Raw genomic sequence first — 24,669 nt, 5'->3', positions numbered from 1 at the left:
CAGCTACAAATATATCTTTGTGTCTATCTAGATATTCTCATTCAAAGTTTATTTGGCTTAAGTTATTTTTTTTTAAATTATATGTGCACAACTATTAAATACTTACTATTATCTGCATATCTATCCTGTTGCTGGTAGTTGACGTAGTTATGATAAAGTCTACTAAGTTTACTCATGTTAGTACAAATAGATGTGTGCATGAGTGTATGTACACATGCAAGTACCTGCACTTTGGACAGGGAAAATAAGTCCTGATTGTTTTCTTTATTGTGTTTATACATTTCAATTCTATGGCTGTTTTACCAAGGGAACCTATGCAAACATTATGTTGTGAATGTATCAATTAGCTCAACTATTCAGAAAACATCTTAATGTCCATTTTGGTGACAGTCTTAAAAAGATGAAACTAAGTCTCTAAACTGTTAGGAATTAAATCTTAGGTAATTTTTGAAAATGAAATGTTACTTCCTGGATCACAGCTTGGAAAGTGTCATCTTCAGTATTTTCTAATTGTATGGTGGTACAACTATACTGTAAACTGTACCATGGAAGAAAAGTACCAGTGAACTACAGACACATTGGTAAAATTCTGAGAAAAATAAAAAACATAAAATACCATATCTTCTGTCCTTCTCACCAGTTGATTTGTGGTTTCACTTCTGAATTGAGAATTAGTTGTTGAATGTCAGCAGTTCACTAAACTTTGAAACTGTGCTGATAACAAAAGAGAGTGAGTTTCTTCTCAAATATCATTCTGTTTGTATGACCTTGAGTTGTACCTGATGCTGTGGATGGATGGTGATAGTAGTTCAAGGATAGACTGGACCATCTTGAGTTGTGCCAGTTGGAACCTAATTTGGCCAGTAGCCCTAAGGAGAGCAGCAGGAAGTAAGAGACTTCTGGATGGGAATCAAGGTGACAGAATAGAATCCCCAGATCCTTTGGTGTGCTGACAGCTCTTGTTGGCAGGGGTTAACATTTCCAGGTCTTGCATATAGGAAGGGAGCCGTGGAGGCAGATGCAAATGGAGAGCAGATCAGGCACCTGACTTGCTGGGAGGCAGAGCATTCCTGACTTGAGGCTGCTGATATTCAAACTAGAGGATTTTCCTAGTTAAGATGATGCAAGAGTTTGTTACTTTTAATTTGGACAGGACAGGTACAGCTCTGGCCAGAAGTGCTTGGCAGTCAATGAGTGGGACCTCTGCATTTTTCATCCAAACAATTAACACAGCTGTCCCATTGCCTGTTCCTTGAATAGGTGTCCATGAGTCATCTTATCACTGCTTTGCATGAACTCAGACCTAACTGTGCTTTCCACCTCTGGTTTGCCTTTCCCCAGTGTATACATTGCCAGGCTGTTCTTTTTGGTGGCATGTTCCCTGCAAGTACCTGAGAGCATTAGTGGGGTTGTTGTGTGCGTGCAGTTCAAGTGGGCATCGTGTGCCTGCATTAACAGCTTCTCAGAGCTATGGCAGGTATTGCAGATATGAGCTGGTTGCATTGCATGGGCAAAGGAAAGGCCTTTATTTCTTATTTAACAGTGCAGAGCTTCCCCCTGAGTGAAAGAATGAGTGGGGGTAATTCTTCTTTTAGGCTCAGAAAGATGTGTATCATCTGTTGCTTTTAAGAAACTCAGATATTCTACTGTACAACTGGGTCTTTATCCTGAGGAAGGTCAGGTCTTAAATGATATTGAATTTGATGGATTAAGAAATTATCCACTGTCGCTTCTATCACCATAGCAGGGCCATCTTGACATGTATAGCATGGTCTAGTATTGAGGGAATCTGTTCTCCTGAGGAGACTGTAATGTTCCTGGACATCTAAAGTTTGACTCACCAGAAATCTGGTCTGGGTTTTTTAAATCTTGGGCTGTGGAATTTCTTTTATTTTTCTTCTGCAAAATTGAAATGGCACAACATAAGACACTTTGCACACTTCGGTTTACAGGAATATTTTTCCTTCCAAATGCAATGATTGCTTGTTTTGTTTCATTCTGTGTAAGCGTAAGGGCTGGCTGATCAAGGAAGTCAAGATGCACCAGCAGAGCTCTCCTCTTTCACCAGGCCTGGCTGTTCTATATTTAAATGTCTGCTGTTTTCTTGCCTAATGTTAGCAGCTGTGCCTGGGTGTGGCGTGTGTGTATCTGCTTTTCAAAGAAGCTTTGAATCGAGTTCATGAGAGCTGAAGTGGGGAGAGTTGAAGTGCAGCACACAGCAGGTTCAGCCCTGCACAAAGTGGCTGAAAGGCAGGTATTTGGGGCAGAGCAAGCTGCTAGCCATGCCAGGGACTGAAAAGCTGAAGTGCTGCTAGTGGGGTCTTTCTCAGGACAGCAGCTGCGTCACTGCAGGTGTTTTTGGAGGAGGGGGTGGATGCATTGCTGCCCTTCTGCACTTGTTCTGTGCATGGCCACCATGGTCCAGTGATGTCCCCTCTGCCCCCTTCACACCAGGCTCAGCTCAGACTGTTCATACCTGAGAATTCTTTCTGTATTTTGACACCAGAGGAGGACAATCTGAAGGAGCCTAACTCAGCTTACTGGGGTAGCATCACTCTGGTAGCAAAGAAGGTCACTTCCTCCCTAATGACTTCACTTCACTCTGAACTAAAATGCAGTGAAATTTCGCAGCACTATTACATCAAAGGGAAATTGGTGCCAAGCTGCTGTCTGCTATTAGGCAAATGAAACTTTATAACTTGGCTTTTTCAGAGCTTTCCCATGAACCCCAGTTCTGTGCAGCCAAACACAGTGCAGTTTTAGCAACCAACAGCAGTGGAACAATACACTTCATTACAGCTCACAGAATTTGCATTGGATTAAAATAACTTAATTTTTTTCACTAGCTCTGTCTTTAGTTCTTGTTCTCCTCCCCCCCGCTCTCCCCCAACCTCTATTTCTACTTCAGGCAAAAAATGGGGGCTGAATGCTGACTAGACAAATTGGACTGAGAAACTCAGAGGTTTTAATCTTGAGCTCACACACCAGGGGGCCCACTCAGGCCAAATAAAATCCATGGCAGGGTTTTCATTCTGAAAGATCTAGCACAGACTGCCTAATCAGGAGCTGATACTGTCTGGGTTGTGTTCTGGGAAAGCCTCTAGTCAAAAACTCTTAGATCTTCTTTGATGTAAGAAAATATGAAACATTCACAAAGACATGGAGATGTAGGAGATAGCAAAGAAAAGTTGGAGAAAACAGGTAAGTTGCTTGTGACATTAGTGAGATTAGCACTAAATCTAAGAAGACATACCAAATTTCAAAGGATTTTGTGGTCTGGGCTAATTTTTCCAGGGTTGTAAAAAGCATAACAGCTTGCTGTAAAATAACTTTTACAGCCATGAAAAACATATTTAATCTCCTATTTTAAGATTAATGTTTTTTTCAGATCACAGGCTTTCCCAGTGGAGAAAATATTCCAGATCAGCATATTTTCCTCTTTCTTCTGTTATTCAGTTTTTATTTAGAAATATTTTTGTATATTTCTGCATGTCTGAGGATCACCCTTTTTTTCTGACCCTTTATTTGAAGCCCTCTGTGGAATGTTTGGTGCTCTGTGTGCATGGGGGGCAGACAGAATCTCACTGTGGAGTAGGAGGGAGAACAGGGCTGGTGAAGGAGACTTCCCACAGGCCCAGACACCACTGCTCTCCATGGAGCATTTTCCAGCTGTGACTACAGTAACAGAAGGTGGTGATGACAGTAGGGAATTACTGCTCCCCAGAGCCCTCCAGAAAAACTTACACTTCCTTGAATGCAGGAGACCAGTTTTCTTTGTTCTAGAGTCCGTGGAGATACTAACTCTTAGTAACGCCTCCAGGTAGTCTCCTGACTTCTCTGTCTCAATTTCTTGGTCTGTAAGAGCAGTGATTATAGTTGGTGAAGTGAGTGAACTAATGCCTCCCAAACTCTTCAAAGAGGGAGCTTTCCAGACCAGCTTATTTTCACTTGTATGACCAAATGCTTAATTGCAGCCTATCCCTCTTTCCAGGTTGCCTTACCTTGGGTAGAAATTCCAGGAACATTAAGGGAACTATCATCCATATGCTTATTTTGGAAGGGTCAAGGCCTCGTGGAAAACTGATGGAGTTGCAGCTGGACTGAAGCTCTGCTGAAAATGGGCTCTTCTCAATTCGATTAAGCTAAATCAGCAAAAGGATGTTTTACTCTAGACAAAGGGTGACTTCCAGAAGGTTTTGCAGTATATCAGGTTAATTACCGTTAATTAGCTGATCATGTAACTGTGCGGAGGAAAATTGGCCTAACTAATTTTGTCTCTTTTGAAATGAAAATGTTGTCTTTAACTGCCTGGTAGATAGTCAGAGGGTGTGATTATTCACACAGCATTGTTTTTTCTTCTGGACTTCACCTGGAGCTCTGAGCAGGGGAGAATTTGCAAACACTACATAAAAGTCATAGTGATATTTTCACCTGTGTTGTTTGCACACAAAGGCAGTGACTGCTTTAAGGAACTAAAATTATCAGTGTGATGTTTATGAAATGTCAGCGTTGTCCTGCTGCTTTGCCAGAAAAATTTCTCTGCCAGAAATTGTGAGTAGCCAATAATAGATTGATGCTATGCAAAAATCAGAATAATCCACCCCACCTTGCCCACCTTGACCCCTGCCCCTGTTGGGCTGGTTGGGAGTGCCATCAACAGGCATCCAGCTCTGTGCTCCAGGTTTACACCTTCCAGATCTCTTCATGGTGAAGCTAATGGTGGGAGAAGTCTGTGCTGTGTATGCTGGAGCTGCCATTCCCCACGTTCTGGTCAGCTGGAGCCACCTCCTCCTCTGGAGGTTCAGTCAAATGTGGAATGAGTTGTCTTTCGAATGAGATGAAGTTTCTTAGACTGCTGAGTTGATTTTTGTGGCTGTGAGTGCTGCCTTGGTTTTAGCTAGTTTTCTTTGGCAGTCTGTAGCTCCCGTGGGATAAATAAGTACAATACTTTGTTGGAGCTATCTAACATTTTGTAGTCATTCTAAAGGCAATCCCCCCAAAAACCTGGTCTCTTCAGTTTTTACATCCTGATTTCCCCTCCTCCAGCAAGGCTGCTCTGTAGAATCTTTTGGGCTCTGTTGGACTCTGTTTTTGTTTCTTGCAGTACCATGTTCCTGTGCACACTCTTATACACAAAGCAACTACAGAGAAGGTGTTCACAGTAATATTAGTGCATGAGTGCATCCATTATTAACTTTCATGTTATAAAAGAGGTAGAGAAGGGAGTTTACAAGGCATTTTCAGTTCAGGTTAACTACTGCAATGTCAGTTTAATTATGTACATTTCTGACTTAAGCCTCAATGAAAGCTGGTTGTAGGCACAGGTAAAGTAATCCACCCACCTCAAGCATCTTGCAGGGCTTCAGTGTGTAAGCAGCAGCTCAGATTTTCTTTACACCAAAAGGCTGAACCATTCTGACCAAATATTTTAAAATAATCGCTTGTTATAGAAACCCATTGATTTAAGCAAGGTCTGAGTTCGTTTTTTCGTTAGCTCAAGGTAACTTAGAAAATTTAAGCAAACTTTTCAAACTGAGGCCACCAACAGCATTCCGGTTATTCTGACTTCTCTGTGTCTGCTCGTAAGCAAGTGTGGAGGGCCAGTTCCAGTGCCATTCCCACGTAACCTGCAGGCAGGGGCTGTATCCTACATGCTCCATACAAGTACTGCTCTCTGTGATGGGAAGGAAAGGCCAGTGGTCAACTTAATGAGGCCAAGATTTGTTTTGCAGACAAGGATGTTGTCCCTCACTACAAGGGAGATTCCAAGCAAATTAAAAGTTCCCTTCTACGATGTTTTATGTAGATCCTCTTCAGCTATACAGACAGTAAGTTCAATGCTCACAGTGTGTCCCCTTTAATTCTGGATAAAAAAGCTTGCCCTCCTTTATTTTTATGAGGAATAATGATGCACCTGTTAATCTGGAGAAAGAAGACCTCTCCCTTATTTAGAAAGGGGTGCCAGAGAGAAAAAGAGACAGCACATTGCCTTTTAGGAGATATTTAGTCATTCTTTTCTGCAGAAGTTTGGCAGGGAACATTGCAAAGTTCATTTCTGAATCAGAAGAGTGCAAAAAGACTGCTTCTTTTCTTCACTACATTAATCTTACTTCCCGTATTACTCATAATATTAAGATACCCAAGTCACTTCACTGTATACCAGAGACATTTATCTGCTGATTTTCAAATAATCATAAATTGGGTGTGTCTGTATGAGGCAGCCAAAATAATCTGGGTTAGATTGTGAATGTATGTCTGTGCTTGCAGATGTAGGGGGGAAAGAGGGACTGCTGTGGAAGAAGTTGTGTGTAAGGCCTTGGAAACATCCTCAAAGGACAGAAGAGAGATGAGGATAATGGTTCTTATTTCTGTCTGCATCTGTATTTCTCCACAGTGGGTCAGATCCTTCACTTGCCACTTTTAGTTTCCTTTGTCCTTAAATGAAGGTGGCTGAGTTTTTCTGGTAGTGCATCTTTTTGCTATTGTATGCCTGCATTTTGAATTTTGAACAGTTTTGAGTTTACCTTTCAGCCAGTCCTTGCTCCCAGCTGGCATTGAAAGGAGGTGTCTTATTTGACGGGACACTGACATTGCCAAAGCATTCTGCTGCTGCCTGACATAGCTCCTGCAGTGACATCCCCTTGCAGTGGAAGCAGCCCCGTGCAGCTGGATATGGCCTTGGATCAGGCCAGGGCTGACCAAGTCTTCCAGCACCTGAAGGGAGCCTACACGAAAGGAGGAGAGAGACTTTTTACAAAGACGTGCTGACAGAGCAAGGTGGAATGTCTTCAAACTGACAGATAGTAGGTTTAGATTGGATATTAGGAAGGAATTCCTCCCTATGAGGATGGCGAGGCCCTGGCATTGGGTGCCCAGAGAAGCTGTGGCTGCCCCTGGATCCGTGGAAGCATTCAAAGCCAGGTTCAGTGGGACTTGGAACAGTCTGCTCTAATGGAAGGTGTCCCTGCCCATGGCAGGGGTGGAACAGGATGATCTTTAGGTCCTTTCCAACCTAGGACCATCCTGTGATTCCATTATAAGCTCTTCCATTGTGGGTATGAAGCTTACTCCCCCTGGAGACCTTTTGAACAGATACCAACCACCTTTAGCTCTTCTTGACAAGACACAGCAACCCCACACCCTTGTACTTCCAGGATGGGCAAATCCTTGTCCTGATTTCCACAGCTCTAAAGCTGACCGCTACTGCCTTGCACAGACTCCAGTGCAGTGAAAGCAGTTAATTGTCTCTGCAGTGACAGAGATAAAAATTATATTTTTAAATATTCAAATATACTTAATATGTGAATGTATTAAAAGTTATAATTGACAAACTTAAAGTACCTGAAAATATTGGCCTAAGTTTTGGAAATTACTGATTTCAGATTTGTAGCTATTGAAATCACTGAGTTCAAACAGTGAACTAACAAATCAAAAAGAACTGATTTACAAAGATGATTTATCTATTTTCTAGGCAGCAATTTCCTTTTAGGCATCTGGGAGTACTAGAAGGTCCTGAAGTGTCTAGACAGAAATGCTAGGATAGTTGTGGAGGTGATACCCTTCTAAAATCTTACTGGGCACTAATGACTCATCATGTCCTCTTTCAGTATCCACAATGGAGTGATAGCGGTATTCCAGCGTAAGGGTCTCCCAGACCATGAACTGTACAACCTCAATGAAGGAGTCAGGTAAGAGACTCAGGCGTGCAAGGTGTTCTCAGCCAGATGCTCAGCACTGTTTGCCAGCCTTTGCACTCCACATCTGCAGAACGTTAAGGTTCTCTCCCAGTGGCACTTTTGACCAGCACAGTCCATTTTGTCTCAGTAATCACCGCTGCAGATGTGTCAATGTCTCGCTGTGGGTGAGAGCTGATCCCTCCTGCGGGAGGAATTCAGCCCTGAGCAGTAGGGTTTTATTTCAAAGTCTCTCTTGATGTGCTGGTTTAAAACTAAGGAAGGGTAAACCTGGACCCCTCTAGTGATTCAACCATATTGCACAGCAGTGATACTGGTAATTTCCAGAGGTGCCACTCTGGGCTGCTTCTCTTGCATCCATGAAGGAGTTAAAGCATCCAGGTCTCCTCAGTGAGACATGGTAAGGAAGGATGTCCTGCCTGGTGGTCCCTTAGATCTGCTGCTCCTTCCACACAGCATGAACATATGTGAAGTGACAAAGCTGTCCTGTCAGACATCATGGCCTGAGTAACACTGTTTATGCTTCAAACTTTTTTTCCTGTATTCTGGTGGTATTCTCTGCAACAGCCTAACTGTAGGCCAGTGAGATGTATAATGGGAACTTTCTTCCCTTGAAAATAAAAGTCAAAATCCTACCCTTTGAGTTAAGTTACAGTTGAAAAGTAAATTTACAGGATATAAGTTGATACCTGGGTTTTCATTTACATTTTACTACTTTTTGAGCACTTATTATTACTTACCAAACCCTCTCACTGGCAAGGGCAAGGTAGCAGATTTCCTAATAGAAATTTGTCCAATGCTTTATAAAATAAAGGGTGGAAAGGAATCTGCAGTTACAAAAGACAGACAGCTTATTACATTCTCTAGCTGTCTTCAGATATGATCTTTAGTTATTCCCTTTTCCCTACCGCTTATTGCTCCTCTGGCTGGACACTGGAGTCTGACTCTCCAGTACATTCCCCAGAATACCTAGATATTTTGGGATTATCTGCCTCTGTCTGATACCCAGTTGGCCCAGTCTGGTTCCTTTAATTGTGAAAATATCTTCAGAAAAGTACAGACAGATGATATTTGGCCTGTGTTAGCTTTTTTTTGAAATTAAAATAAATTTACTCTTCAGTTATTTTTTACTTTGCTAGTGAGAAAATTACATACAAAAAATAGCTTTTCTAGGATGTCTGTCAGTTAGCATGATCCATCAATCGTGTTGAGTTACTGGAATAATGGTTAATCATTATTATTGTAGGTGCTGTTAGGATTCTTTAGCTTTATCTAAATGACAAAAAATGGTACTTCTGGACTAAGATTTCTTGGCCCAATGCATTTCTCTTAATGGGCTCATCTGCTGGTGAGGGACAGGAGAGGAAAAATTTTCTGCTAATGTGTCAGACAAATATAATCTAGTATGAACCAACAAATAGATAGAAATATGCCCAAATTTTGCATTAATTTACTTGGCTATAAACCCTGCACCACAAGGATGCTTGGTAACATAGCTGAGTTGAATTTATTGCAGCATCTCATGTGACTGAACAGGCAAGCTGACTAGAAATACACTGATTTTTTTTTTTTTTTTCCATTTTATGAACACCTTTGCTGACACTTGGTAGGCCCACTTCTTTTTGTTCGGGTAGGGATAATACTGCTTTGTTGGTATCTCAGCTGATAGCTCACTTCAGGGAGAATGCCTGGTGCCTCAAACCTGAGCTGATGATGAAATTACTGATTTGACACATGCAAAGAGTACCTGTCTTCCTACTTTTGTTATTTATTTCAAAATAACTTTCTTTGGATTAATGTTATTGAGTGCAAAAATACCTGATACATAAACGTGACCTCAGAAGTGGGACAAGTGTATACTTGCCTTACAATTGTTTTAGATGCATTTTCCCACAAGTACAAATAAGGAAGCAAATCTGTTATTTCAACTGGGCAGAATTCAAGTGTGGAAACATTCAGGTAAATGGCTAATGTTAGATAGCTACTTTTTTGAATAATTACAGGACAATAAAACAAGTTATCTTACTTTACCACTTGAATTAGAAGAGATTCTGGAATGTTTTTCATAATAAACCTCTGAATATTTAAGTTGACTCACAGATGAAGTGTAAATATTTGAACAATATTTGCACACCATTGTTTTGATTCAGTATATTCAACTACTGTATGTCACATACATACAATTAAATGCATAAAACTTTTGAACACACATCTCAAGGTTTTGAACCCTGATTATTTAAGGAAACATCAGTGGGTACAAATCTGTACAGTACCATTTACTTTTTGTTTAAGTTTGGCTTGTAAGAGCTGCCACTTGTTTACATTAATGCTTTTTCACACCATTCCTGTGGCATTAAAAAGTGGCCTTAAATATGAAATTACATACACAGCCCTCAAAATCCCTATTGCAATAAAACCAGTGTGGGAGTTGAGTTCCTCTCACACTGCTGGGACTCCTGAATTCTTCTGCTAAAGCTGACGAAGCACAGTAAAGTCCCAGCATCTGGAGTATCACCAGTATGTGGCCTGTGTATTCCTTCTTCTGGGCCCTTACAGGGTGATTTATTAGGAGATTGAGTCAAAAGTCTAGTAATAAAAATCTCCATGCATATGTTTCATTTTCTTTTGGTCCACATCTGCAATATTAATAATCAAATATTGTTTTCTCCTTTTTCATTTAATGTACCATAGGTAATTTTAGAACAAAGAAGAAAAAGAAGCAAAGGGAAACACAGTGGAAGCTAAATGTTCTGTATTAAAGCTAATGCATATTTATAGCTGCCTCTTTTCTGAGTTTCAGGATACTGATGTGATGCAAGCAAAGCACATTTTAGTGACATTTCCTCTTTTGCAGCCAGAATTCAAACTCAATAAAATCACTTGTTTGCTTCATTAAACTTTATTTGGAATCTATTATGCAGTGTTACTCTTTCTGTTCTGAGTAATGTTGCAAGGGTTAGTTTTAAAATGAACCAATGAAGTAGCATCAGGGAAGAGAAAAAGTCAGGAGCTATTTTAGCACATTTTAAGGGAATTCATATTATCATCTTAATAAATTAAGTCATTAAACAGGCAGTGAAGACCTGATATCACTGATTGAGAAGCTTTAGGAGTTCAAAATATCTGCTTTAAAATGCGGATGTACTTGTAATAAGATCTGCTGTCTGGTCAGGGATCTCCATTAGGTTTAGTCAGATTTTTACCTGGATTCCATCATGATGTCCACATGTCTAGATAATTGAAATTATCCAGGATCTGATGGCCTATCTGTTGTTTGTTAAAGGAAATTAAGAAGGATGGAAAAGAAATTGCAAGCAATGTCTTGGATCCAGTTTTGTTGTGGATCTCTTTTAAATGAATATATACAAAGAATATCAAACACCAGTGTTCTGATTTGGCCTGAGGACCTCACTGTTTCACTAGAAATTAATTAAGTAGCTTGAAATATCTTTAGTATTAGGAATTTCAAAAGCAAAATGCATGAATTATGCTGTCAGTTCTTCTGCCCTGTAAACAGAGATGTTAATGTAGGTATAGAGCTGCCTGGTGTGGTGCAGTCTAGTGCATATAATTACCTACAAGCTGGTTGTTTGATATCAGTTGAAAAAATGGAAATGTGGTGGGATCTTGTTTTATCAGAGAGCTGGCTGTTGCATAAGTAGAACATGCATTTTTATTTCTGACCTAACTACCAGAATTTATCAGTAGAGCCTAAAATACAAAAAGAGAAGGTAGTTACACATCACCTCTTCAAGACTGTGAGGAATCCATCTGGAGCTGATACCTTGAGGAGAGGTTAGAAAATTAAGCAAAATCTGTCAGTACAAAGTATACCGGTATTTACTTGACACAGTGAAACAAAGAGATACATGAGAATAAATAGTCATTCTCATAGGAGAACTCAAATCTGCAACTTCCTTGTTAGTTCAACCTAAAAATGATCTGTCTGACTATGGTCAAAGTAAATGGTGTCATCACTTGTGATCTAGAAAAAGATCACCTCACTGGACAGTAAATCTCCACTTGGAGTGAATGCGCTACAATTTAGCTGTCACAACCTAGGTTTTTTTGACTTCTCTAAAGGCACTGGAACTTGAGCAGCCTTTGAGTGAGGTCACTTTTAACCCCCGCCAAGGGCTTGTCAGTGCTGCTGTTGAGGGCAGAGTGTCAGGGCGCTACCAGAGCTGTTGCTACCACACATTGCAGGTACATGCTGAGGGGGCTGGTGACCTAACAGCTCTTCATGACATGGATATGCCTATGGATAATGCCTCAGCTGGCTTTCAGAACTTTTGTCCATGAGTAGTCCAAATTAATCAAGTTTCTAGCTGAAATGGACTTTGGTGCTTAGGAACATCTGAAAATGCCCTTCCTTATGTTTATTTTTTATTTAATTTCTTCCTAGACCTTCCAGAGCTGTGAGGCCAGTGTGGACATGTGCTTAAGGATAAATAAACCAAGATACCATATTTTAGCCTCCTCAAGACTAACGTGCTCCTTTCCTCTCTTTCCTGAACTTTCAGGAGATCTCAAGAGGCTGTGCTGAAGCATGTGTTGTAAGAACATCAGAATCAAGTCCAGTAGACTTTCACAGAATATAGAGATATGCTGGATTTGGTTTGATGTCTCTTTGTTTACTAGTTAAATAATTGGATTAATCAGTTGCCAGTTAAAGATATAACACAGAGGGATAAATGACATGCTATTGAATGTGTAATTCACATAATTACCCTAATTGAAGAGAGTATTTAGATTTTAAGTCACATTTGACATCACTACTTCATGGACCTGACATGCTCATGCAGACAGGTTTTCAAAAGAGATTTAGATGTGTTCAGAAAACCCAGCTGGGGCTACATTTCTGTAAAGGTCAAGCTATTGTTTATGCATCTAAATAGTGACCTGACTGAAGAGAAGTATTATTTGCATCCAGCATGTGAGATTTAAATAACAAAGCTTTTTAGCCATGTGGTGAATTTGACCCGGATGCAAACAGGCTTATATGGACTGAGTTGAATTCAGTTTCTGAATTTGAGAGTTTGTGGGATTTTGTTTTGCATGGGAGTTTCAATTGCTCTCTGAGGTTGCTTTGTAGATTTTAGTGTAGAGGAATCATGGAAGGCAGAGCTGAGCTGTTAAATTTCTACCTCCTTTTCATTGAAACTATATGAAACTTCAGCTGTCTTTAGTCTCCTGAGTGGATGTAGGATGGAAAGCATCCTCTTTTCATCAAATTTTATTTTCCTTTCAGATGTGCAATTGAGGCATCTAAAATGACAGCAAATATTTTTCAACATGCAAAAATGCTGGTTTGAGTACTGGTATTCTTGACCCTGTTTGTTCTCTTTGTAGTTAGTCATTAATGACAGTCACTGTGCTCATATACAAAAAGTATATTTACTACAAAATTTGTTTCAAAAGTGATTTGCTATTAGTGACTTTCCCTCATTCATGCAGTGCACAGCCAGTGTGATTTGCTGATTACACAGAGTCTTTTCTTCCTTTTCTTGATACAGGCAGTTACTGAAAACAGAACTGGGATCATTTTTCACTGAGTATCTGCAGGTAGGCCTGTGTTTCCTTTATTGAAATCCAATTCTGTTTTATGTTACTGAGAAAAATAAATTTTGCCCACTGTAAATTATCACCTGCAGACAGTTGTAACCATTCAGAGATGTCCACTGACTTCTCTGTGTTTTTGAAATTAATGGATTATTAAGATTTGGATTTTATATACATTCATATAGTTAGTGAAAGCCTAACCTGTCACTGTGTTTTTTCTGGGTCATTGCTGTATTTCTTAAGGTTGGAGACCAGTTTTTTAGCTTAAAATTGAAGTCATCGAGTAAACCAGTGAAGTTCATTGCAGTAGAGTTACTAGGAAAGGCTATTTGCTGAAGCCATATTTTTCCTGCTTGTCTAAGTACATGTTTTGTAGGTCAGTCATTTGAAGTTTGAGAAGTACTTTGTACTGCACAAAATGCATTCTTTGTCCTAAAAACAGCAGGTGATTATAGCATCATTTCACAAGTGTCCAAAGTGATTTAAATAAGATGGACACAGCAAGAGTCCTTTAATGATTAATTTTTAAAATAAAAAATTTTCACTGTCTAAAGTTAAGATTGAACAAAATGTGGAATATGATGACTGTAGGGAAATACAGAATGGAGTAAAATGTAGTCTATCTTCTATTTACAGAATCAGCTGCTTACAAAAGGCATGGTGATCCTAAGGGACAAGATCCGGTTTTATGAAGGTAACTTGGATTTTAGCATAGCTATGTATGTTGCAGGTGTTTTAGCAAACGCACTCTGGAGGCACCGGCATGCTTTCCGCTGTCTTCTTGGGACTATGAATTGGCATGTCTCAGTCCATTCCCACAGTCTGTTCTTGGGTCATTAACCTTCATAAAGGGGAGGTGGTTTCCTCAAGTAGCATTGAGGGAGTCAGGGAAGGATTGCCTCCGGCAAGGACACTTCCTTCTCCTTCAGCTATATCCTGCTCAGGAAAAGTGAAAATAGATTGAAATATGTAATAAACAAAAAACTAAACACAAAGATCTCAATTAGTTTAAGTATCATGAGTCCAAAATAATGCTGTAGCTTGTTTTAAGAGTTATTCCGGAGTCATGCTGACATAAATCAGGTCAGGCACTGTCTCTCTTGTTTTAAAGGCAAGGCTCCATTTAACTACACCTTCGGGAGGTGCCACCTCTGGAAGTAAAATCAAGGATAAACCTCCACCTGGTGTGCTGGTTTATAGTCACCAATATTTTGTCTTATGCTATTATGTGATGTTTAGATGTCTTGTCCTATATTTGGCATCCAGGTTGTGCCAGGGGAGGTTTAGATTGCGTGTTAGAAAACAGTTTCTTCACCAAAAGAGTTGTTCAGGCATTGGAACAGGCTGCCCTGCGCAGTGGTGGAATCCCTAACCCTGGAGATATTTAAAAGCCATGTAGGTGTGGCACTTGGAGACATGGCTTAGAGATGGCCTTAGCAGTGCTGGATTCATGGTTGGATTTGATGATCATGGAGGTCTTTTCTAACCTAAATGATTCTGTTATTCTATACATCAAATGGTGAAAAGTTTTCATAATAAGAATTATTCATAATTCTTAATAATTCAAGAATTATTGCCCATGTAAACATTTTAAAGATCTTTGGGTAGAGAAGGCAGTTTTAAAGAAATGCATCTTTCCTTTTCCAGAGCTGTAGTCATATTGTCACTTAGTCTAAATACACTACTTAAGCAGGAGCTTGGAGACAGCTGTTTCCATTAGTCTCAGTTATCTATAAATCCTGGATGTGACCTTTCATTGCTGACAGTACAGCTGATCAGATAAGGGTAGTGTTACGGAATCAGGCTTTTCTGATGAACAGACAATAGCCCTGAACACAGCAAAAAGAGAATCAATATCGAATTAAAAACCCCAAAGCCCACAAAAAAGTAGTGGAAGTCCTGAAGCTGAACACCAAATTCCATGGTCATATAAAATAACAGTTTGGAGAGCACAAGGGGAGCTGTAGGGATTGCAAGGCCCTCATAGCTGCTTTGTAAATCACAGAGGAAGTAGTTTTATAAGTATCAAATCAGTAAATGAGATATAGATCTATCAAAGTCCAATCCTTTTTTTTTTTCCTAGTATTACCTGCTTGAAAATTAAAAATACAGTATCTGATGTTTGACATCAAAACTTAGATGAAAACCTAAAATGTGAGACCACTAAAGGGCTTTCAAATATAGGACCATGTTTAGGAAATACCAAATTTCAGCAAGCTGTTGATTTTAAACTTATTTTGGTTTTTTATTTAGTCTATCATTTTGTGGTTGCCCCTTAAGATATGGTCCCAAATTCTGCTAAGACGAGAGTTAAACTGGTCATGTTTTTCCAAGTCTGTAATCAGAAACGTTATCTCCCTAAAACTGGCAAGTTACAGGAGGGTAGCAGGAATTCAGGCATCTGATTCAGAGGCAGAGTATTTCTGACACACAGCTTTCCTGGGAAGTGGCTGGTGGACTTGAGTTTCCAAGGCTGGAATATACGTTTATTGGGAACAAATGCAGGCCTGGCCCAAAGTCCATCCTGTAGTCAGTGGCTCCATGGCTGTCAAAACATCCAAGACAGAGTTGGAAGCATGGAATTCTTGGAGCTCCCATTCTGAGCAGGGTTTGCTTCCTGGGTCTGCAGAAGCAGCAATCCTGCCCTCAGATCTCAGGTTGTCCACATCCTGTGGTTTGAGTTTCCTTCTCCACTTGAAGGAAAAGTGTTGAAGTTTTCGTAAGAGAAGGAACACCACACTTTGGAGGAGGGTTTTGTCCTGAAGAAGATTTTGAAAATCACAGAATCATAGGATGGTTTGGGTAAGAAGGGACGTTAAAGATCATCCTGATCTACCCCCTGCCATGGGGCAAGGATACCTTCCACAAGACCAGGTTGTTCCAAGACCTGTCCAACCCGTCCCTGGACACTTCCAAGAGTAGGGCAGCCACAGCTTCTCTGAGGCAGGGCCTCTCTACCCTCAAAGGGAAGAATTTTCTTACTATATTTCTTTCATTAATTTCAATTAACTTTTAAAAGCCCTATGAAAAGTAACAAATGCACTTTTATGCCATACAAAATTGACTATATTGTGCTTCATAAAAATGAGTATTTAGAATAACCCACTTTCCAGGAATCCAGCAAATGCTTACGCTAAATGTAGAAATCTTTGCCTGACAGTAAGGAAAGGATCTATCCTTGATAGCACATGTAAGTCACATTCCTTCATGTGAAATCAGGAATCAACAAATCAGGAATTCTTCCACAGCCCTCAATAAAAGGCCTTCCTACTGAAGCCATTCAACTCTGCAGCCTTTTTAAATTGCTGTGCAGAAATCCATTCCATCTCAAAACAAGCTACCCACAAGATGGAATAAGTGCATGATGGTAAAGTCATGTTTACCTCAACAGAGGTAATTTACTTCATACTGCTCTAGCAGCAATATTTGAAAAGGACCAGATTTATAAGAGCTTTTAACGTCACCTTTTGGGAACTAGAACTAAATTTAACTTGAACTAAATTTAACTCTTTAAAACTCTGCCTTCAGGGTGTAGTGGTTGGGCTTTTCCTTCATGATCCAATTTATATCTAGTATTGGATATTAAAATGCAAAGTTATTGTGGTTTAACCCCAGCCACCAGCTGTTCCCCATGGAGCCACTCACTCACTTCCCTCCATGGAATGGCAGGGAGAGTTGGAAGTGAATAAACTGGTGTGTTGAAATAATAAGAAGTTAATAGGTAAATAAAAAATTAATGCACGCAAGCAAAACAAAATAGCGTTCATTCCCCACTTTTCGTGAGCAGGCAGGTGTTGAACCATCTTGGGAAATTTGACTCTATGATGCACCATGGTGACTTGAGAAGACAAACAGTCACTCCAAATGTCCTGCCTTTCTCTGTCTCTCCCCAGCTCTGTATGCTGACCATGACACCATATGGTCTGCACTGTCCCTGTGGCCAGCTGGGAAAAGCTGTCCCACCATGTCCACTCCCAGCTCCTTGTGCCCCCCTGGCCCTCCCTGCTGCAGTAAGAGAGGAGCAGAAAAGGCCTTGCCTCCATGCATTTCCTGCTCAGCAATAACTAAAACATCCCTGTGTTATCAGCACTACCAGCTACTGGAAAGAAAATCAAACTTACTCCAGCCAAAACCAACACGTTTACTATTACTATTTACTATTTACTATTTACTATTTACTATTTACTATTTACTATTTACTATTTACTATTTACTATTTACTATTTGCTATTTACTATTTACTATTTACTATTACTGCTGTCATTGTTATTATTATTAATTCTACTGCTACAGCTGCTAGAAATTTTTAGATTTGATTCCCTGCTGTATTTCATTGCAACTAATGAAAAACTGATTTTTTAAAAGGTTTTAAAAATGGAAACAGAGAACACCCTTTTCAGTCTTTTGCTGTACAGGACAGAGAGAACTCCTGCTGAAAATAAGATCTTAGTGTGTTCCACAGGCCAGCAGCTGTAGTATAGCGTAGTGATCCACATCTGTCACTGAAAGCACTTAAAGTCATCAGCCTGGAAATAATTCAGGAGTTGTGGGTTCACCAGAGCTGATGCTATTCATCATGTGCTTAAAAAGGCAAGAGGATCAATTATCTCATAGTAAATATTGGCAGTTGGTAACTTTGAGAGTGGTTAGCAGTGTCAGTGCTTTCGTGCATAATTGCTTTGTGATGTGTGTGTAATTTTGGGCAAAATACTCCCTGGCTGAGGCTCAAAGTAATGCTCTAATACAAAAATTAAGAGTAGTATCACATTCTGACACCAATAGTAATATTGATTTGTTTGATTGATTGCTTGATTGATGGCTCCTGGTAAGTCATATTGTCGTGTCTGAATAGGTCAGAATATCTGATGTCTTTATCTCCATAACAGTTGCTGGTGGAGGTGCAGGGCATTGCTCTCCTCTTACAAATGGTTTGGTGGCATAAGGATGGTAAAGGTCACATGGGCTATTTTGAGGGACAGGGATCTGAAGCTAGAACCCACCTGTTGAATCAGATTTGCTCTCTGGATCTTGGCTCCTGCCTTTGCCTCTGTGTTCTATGAGGAACTCAATGTCCAGCTTAGTTGTACAACCTGGCCAGAGCTTCTCTGTATTGCACTCAGGAGGATTCCAGGGGGCTGCACCTTGGGAAGGAGTGAACATGAAGGTGGCCTTGTTGTGAGGACTATGGGGAGCTCACCCATAGCAAATTCTAACTGCATTGCATGAAAGAGTAAAAATTAGAGCCCTAACACAATTGTTCTTTTCCATGGATCTTGGGTGAGATTTTCTTTGTAAGTGGAAAAAAGAGAACAGTGGAAAAGTTACAAGGGATCAGTATGAGAGGATGCTTTACAGAGCATCTCCACAGAGTGTGCTTTGCTCTACTGCCTTGCAGCTTGAAAGGCAGGAGGGAGCACAGTGGGGTAAATTCCTCTGCAGGAATGCTTCCACATTTAACGGGTTGTGTTCTCCCTCTGCTCTCCTCCACGGTCCTGTCCAGCAAATATTACTGCAAGTCGGGGACATAACCTGGGCTATTACTCTTTGTTCTTCACAGGGTTTTCCTGAGTAACCTTAGACTCTCTGAGTTTTTAAAGAATATTAGATGAGTCACCTGAAAAGATACGAATATGGAAGGATCTGATACACCACTACGGAAAACCAATTCCATATTAGCAATAGTATCTGCTACATGATTCATCTTAATATATAGTAGCAGATTCAGATTGTTTCCTGCTTGTTTTAATTTTTGCAGCTAGGTGATCCAAACTCTTCACTAGTTTGTTTTGTGTTTTTGCAGGGCAGAAACTACTGGATACCTTAGCTGAAACCTGGGATTTTTTCTTCAGTGATGTCCTGCCCATGCTGCAGGCTATTTTCTATCCTGTGCAGGTGAAAAAATTACTCTATTATCATAGAATCTTGAAAAACTGGAAAAAGCTACTTTACAGGTTCATGAGCAGATTGAATCAATCCTTAATTCTATCTCCTTGGGCCAACCTCCCAGTGCAGTTCTGTTTAGTCATGTCATGCAAATAAGCTACTTACGCAAATGGTTTTTGAAGTGCTTGCATGGAAGAGATGAAGAGGAACTTTTAAAACAAAAGTGGAGTGCAGGGAGACTGGCTAGTCCATCTGTCAATCACATTAAAAGTAAAAAGTGGTTATGAATGATAAACTGAAGTGTTGCACGGTGAAATAAGTGGAGTTGTGTTGAATTAAATTTATTTCCTTCTCTGCAATGTGAAATTTGTCTATGAAGTATCTCCGCTTTTGAAAAAGAATTGCATTTCTGAGATTAAATTCTCTGCTATGGTAAGTGGACAGCAAAAGTCAATGGAGTTTGACCAGTTCAGATGACAACAGATTTTGACTCCGGTAATTTTAGATACACAGTAGATACTTGATGATATAATGTGGTGATAGCCAGAGAGTGTTGTTTATTCCTGAAGTCTCAAGGAAATCTGTACCAGACAGGTACAAATGATCTTTGCAGTTGCTCATAGATGCCTACAGATTTTAGTGGGAACTTGGTGCCTGAATATATTTGGGGAAACTTCAGAAACCTTCTCCCATTTTTTCAAGTGGACTTTATGCCTAAAGTGATTGCCCAAATGCTAGCAGTATTATCATTTGCATTTTCAGAAAGTTACAAGTATGGATTTAGAGGTGCTATTTCATGCTGGATTTAATTCTGAAAGGGAAGAACTCAGAAAACATGCAGGGCTGTTTAACCCAATGACTTGTGCCACTAGTAGAAACTCTATAAAGTTTATAGAAATAAGTTGTTATTAAAAACATACTAGAACACAATGGGAGATTTTTCTAAGTGCTCTGTAATTTAAATCCAAGATATTTGGACACAGAGATATAGGTAGGTTCTAAGCCTGTTTTTATAAAGCACTTGACTACATTAGAACTCATTAAGTTGTTCTTGAAAATTGCATCAAACAGCCCTATTCTCTGTTGTGTTTCTGAGGCCTTTGAAAATATTTGAGTGACACAAGTCTTATCTCCTATTAGATGGAAATAATTACTTGAATTTCCAAAGGAACCTTGGTATTTAAGAGTCCTAAGTCCCTTGTAAATTCATATAGATCTAGTTGCTCATGTTCTGAGGTTTCTTCCATAAACTCAATCGGTGCTTATGTGCTCTGGCAAATTCTATTAATTAGCAACTGAAGCAGATTTGGGGCCTTCTTTACTTCAGTTTAAATAATTTAGAAAGTGAAAAGGAATGGGTTGGATCAGGCTTCTTTATTCCATACTTAAGTCAACACCAGTTGAATGCCAAACCTTGCATATGTACAGCTGTGTACATATGTACCCAAGGAAAAACCCCTAATGCCAGAAAGAAAAGCAGTTTCACAGATCTATGTAAGGTGGGTGCCATTAATCTCTGCAGACAGAGCTGCAGTTGTATTCTTCAGCTGGGAGTTTTCCTCAGTGGGAAGATATTGTTGAACTGAAAACAGATGGCTTTGCAAATGCAGTATGAAACTTCGGCTCTGCTCCTGCCTTATTGTGAAGTCTCTCAAACTGTATAGAGAGGAAGATCCACAGGTGGGATGAGTCAGGATTCCTGCCAAATTTGAGGACAGTAAACAGGGAGTACTCAAAATCTTACAAAACAATGGAAATTCAACCAATTTGCAGCCCTGCCTTTTTTTTTTTTTTTAATTATGATAAATCTAATTTGTTATTTACTGTTAAAATACAGAATAATCATATATTGTCCAGCCCTCAACCCACCCCAACCCCTTATCCTCTCCACATGCAGTCAGACACAGTCACCATCTGTAGAATTAATTACTGCCAAATCAAATTTACTGTGCAGACTTAGGGGACTGCTCTCTGTCCTTTGTTATGTTTCCTTCGTGCTTCATTTAAATTTACCATTCTTGCAATCCCTCAGGAGTGGAGGAAGGATTTTGAAACTCGTTTTCACTTTGCTCATAATCTGTTTTGCTTTCTTTGTGTTTCTAAGGGAAAGGAGCCATCTGTTCGGCAATTGGCTCTTCTGCATTTTAGGAATATAATTGCCCTCAATATAAAATTAGAAGATGCATTATCCCGTTCCAGAGCCAGAGTTCCACCATCTATTATTCAGATGCTGTTAATACTTCAGGTAAATTGGGTATTTTTCTCAGCCTGTCTTTCTGTATTGTGTTGCTGAAGTCTTCTTAAACAGTCTCTGATTTTGCTCATTCATTGAAAACTTCTTAGATCTGCCAGGGCTTCTGTGCTCCTGTGGTCATAATATCTAAATCCTAATATTCTAGTATCTAAATATCCTAATGTCTAGTGTCTAAATTATCCAATCATACACTTATGTCATATAGTATAGAATATCTCATAATATAGTAATAATAATGTGACATATAATGATATAATAAAATAATAATTGTAATAATTAAACTATCTAATTATCTAATATTTAAGCATCCTAATATCTAAAAGTAGGGATTGCAGAGATGCCATAAGATCCAGAGAGTGTGAGTACAGACTTGTTTTGCAGCTAGGCCTTGAAATATGAAGTTTGCAAGTTGACAAGTGTGTGGTGTTGACATGATTTCCAGTAGATGCTGGGTGTTTCTGCATTAGCTGTTCAGAATATGAAGCTTCACATCTGGAGTAGGCATCAAAGTCAATATACAATTTATACAACAGTTGTTGAATCATGGTCATATTTGGTCACTGGAACCAAATTCTACCAAAATAGGTGATATAAAAACATTAGGACCAGATGCCGGTATTTGCCTTCAGTGTTAGATATCTTCTGTGTGTGTAGTAGTAGGAGAAACAAAATGAGGAATTCCAGCCAAAAGGAAATTTTAAGATATTTTTACTTGCTTAATTAAAGAAAAGCATGCGGTATGATGTGGAGAAAAGAAATGAGGCAGAAGGGAAAAAGAGAACTGGGAGTGGGTTTTTAAAGGATGAGGAAATTGAGATTTTCCTGGCTTCTGATTTTTTTTAATAAATGCTTCTTTGCTCTTCATCACAGTATGAATTAATTCTGTGTCTGAATTTGTTTGAAGAGCATCTAGATTATTAGATGATAATCTAATGTGGCCAGTTTTGAAAATGGAGGAAAGGAGTAAGATTCTGTCTGCTGGGTCAAGAAATGGGATTTCACATCTCACTGAAATCAGTGATATCTCAGTCTCCATTTTTTTGGAGTGTTTAATGGTATGTTCAACCTGATTGTCTCAGAAAAAGATCTTATCATACAGGAATGTCTGCTTGGTCTTGTCTCCCTTCTCATAGCCCCACCTTCCAGAAACTTCTTGAAACTGCTGGCTGATTGCAACACAATGATAGCAATATGGGAGTCTGATGGAAACTAGTGTCTGGAGAGAGGAGAGGAGCCTCAGGGAAAAGCTGGTGCACGGAGCATGAAATGTGTAATAAGGCATCAAGGGATTCACAGTGATTGAACCATGACCCTAGCTGCGAGACTCAACACCAGACAGTCCCATTGCAAGAACCTTCTTCACAGGAATTTTCTTAGGCCTCAGCCCTTCCCAGGTGTGAGGCCAACTGCCCATTCTAAATCAGGCTTCAGCAGCATTGTTGCCAACAGGTCTACAAGTGTTTTATAATTACTATAGGGAGTCTGTGTTGCCTGTGGGCAGGATCTGGTTTTGAATGGATTCAGTAGTGAGCTGGCAACTGAGTACCATCCTGATTTTTTCCTTTGCAAATCTGCTTTCCTCAGCAACTCGAAGTGTTGATGCCCAATTCAGGGCAAAGGATCAAATCTATTCTTGTTGCAAAGCTGTTCATGGAAATCAATAACCAAGTGAGAGGGAATTTGCCCCTGGGTATTTATTTCTGCATGCTTTGCCTATGTTTGTGTGCTGGGGATGGTGAAAGTCTTTTCTTGGCAATAGCTCTGCTAGTCCTAATGGGAATTGTGGGAAAAGTTCAGAAGAAAGTCTGGGAATTAGCTATTTACATACTTAGCAGTGTTAGTAGTTGGGATTCAGAGCAAAGACTTTTTTCTGAACTCAAATGTCATGTTAAACAAAAGCAAATTTTATACATTAGTGACATATTGGAATTTTTCTCAATTTAGTTGAACTTCATTTGTTAATAGGGCTGAAAGAGTGCAATTCAGCTGTCCAATGAGCACATGGTGGTGGTGCAGGCTTTGATTTCCTGTACTGAGAGATAGTCTAATCTTGACTTGTGTCCACTTTGAATACCTCTTCCATAAAAAACTTGGTGGCTGGAGCAGACTCCCATGGGTAGAAGGTGATGCCAGTGATGTTGGCTCTGGACCAAGTGTTGAACTTAATACTGAGATTTCCTGTTTCTGTCCTTGACAGCCTCATGCAACTGTGTGATGTAGTTAAGGAATAGCTCATGTTCTGTAAGACTGCAGTTGTAATGAAATGCACTCTGTTAGACTGGATTAAAGTGGCAGAGCTTTGGGAACTTCTGGTATTATATTTTAGCTTCTCATGGTGTAGGGGAAAAGTTCTGATAGTTTATCAGGAGAAGACACTTCCCTTATTGGATAGAAAGGGAAACTTTTTAGAGAGGAAATGGAACTGCTCCATTGAAAGGAGCAGAGATCAGTCCTCAGGCTAATTATTAGACTTGGGCTCTTCAGTTCAAAAAAGTTACTTCTCATCAGTGCTATAACCTGGTATAATTACAAGCAAGCAATCTTGGAAGAAAGAGAGAACTCTGGGAGGAATGATATTCCTGTTCTGTCAGTCAATGGTAGTTTCATCACAGCTTGGAAAGAAGGGCCTTGTATCACTCAAGCTGTGACTTGGTAGCATAGCCTGACTCAGTTACAAAGCGGAAACTGAAATGTTAATCCTCTGTGGCTGGTCACAGGCAGAACAAGCTGAAGTGCCTTTAGGATGCTCCTGTTTAAGTTGCAAGGAGTTCAAGAGCAGAGTTCTGCGTGAAGGAAGGAAAAGAACTAAAATTGCTTTTCAGCACAGGATGATGCACAGGAGCTCAGTTTGGGTAAAATGAGGATATTTGGGGGAGAGGGGTAAACAAAGGAAGAGTTTAGAAAAGAACTTTCTGAACCAAAGAGCAAAAGTACTACTATCTGACTTGCTTCCCAAAGTATGTAGTCAAGGATTACCCTGGATGCTGAAACTGGAGCATCTTATTTCCAAGTATCTCTCCTGAGGTCTGAGAAAGCTGAAAGAGAAGAATTAAAGAGTGTTCATCTGCATCTTTCAGTTAATGTCAGGATTATTTGAATTCACAGCATCTCTCAGGGTGACCTGACACATTTGAAAAAAACTAAAGGAGCACAACACAGTATCTTTTGTTTTGAGGGAGGAGGCCTCACAGAACACAGTATCTCTCATGCTAAGGGATGAGGCCTCACCAAATATAAGCTCTGAAGAAAAAAATAAAACCTGTGGTTTCCTCTTTG

The 24,669-nt window shown here is 39.8% G+C and overlaps 1 protein-coding gene across 6 annotated transcripts in view; it reads left to right on the top strand.

Moving 5' to 3' along the window:
* Positions 1–24,669, top strand: part of PRR5 (proline rich 5) — an 88,901-nt gene that overhangs the window by 39,839 nt on the left and 24,393 nt on the right. For all 6 annotated transcript variants that reach the window (XM_079304814.1, XM_079304817.1, XM_079304816.1 and 3 more), the window contains 5 exons: positions 7,608–7,688; positions 13,211–13,259; positions 13,893–13,950; positions 19,057–19,148; positions 21,244–21,384. In XM_079304814.1, coding sequence (XP_079160940.1) covers positions 7,608–7,688; positions 13,211–13,259; positions 13,893–13,950; positions 19,057–19,148; positions 21,244–21,384 — 421 coding nt within the window. The remainder of the gene's footprint in view (positions 1–7,607; positions 7,689–13,210; positions 13,260–13,892; positions 13,951–19,056; positions 19,149–21,243; positions 21,385–24,669) is intronic.

This window comes from Erithacus rubecula (genome assembly GCF_903797595.1).
Source record: "Erithacus rubecula genome assembly, chromosome: 4".
In the NCBI taxonomy this organism is placed as follows: Eukaryota; Metazoa; Chordata; class Aves; order Passeriformes; family Muscicapidae; genus Erithacus; species Erithacus rubecula.
This window is presented reverse-complemented; position numbering and strand designations above follow the sequence as displayed.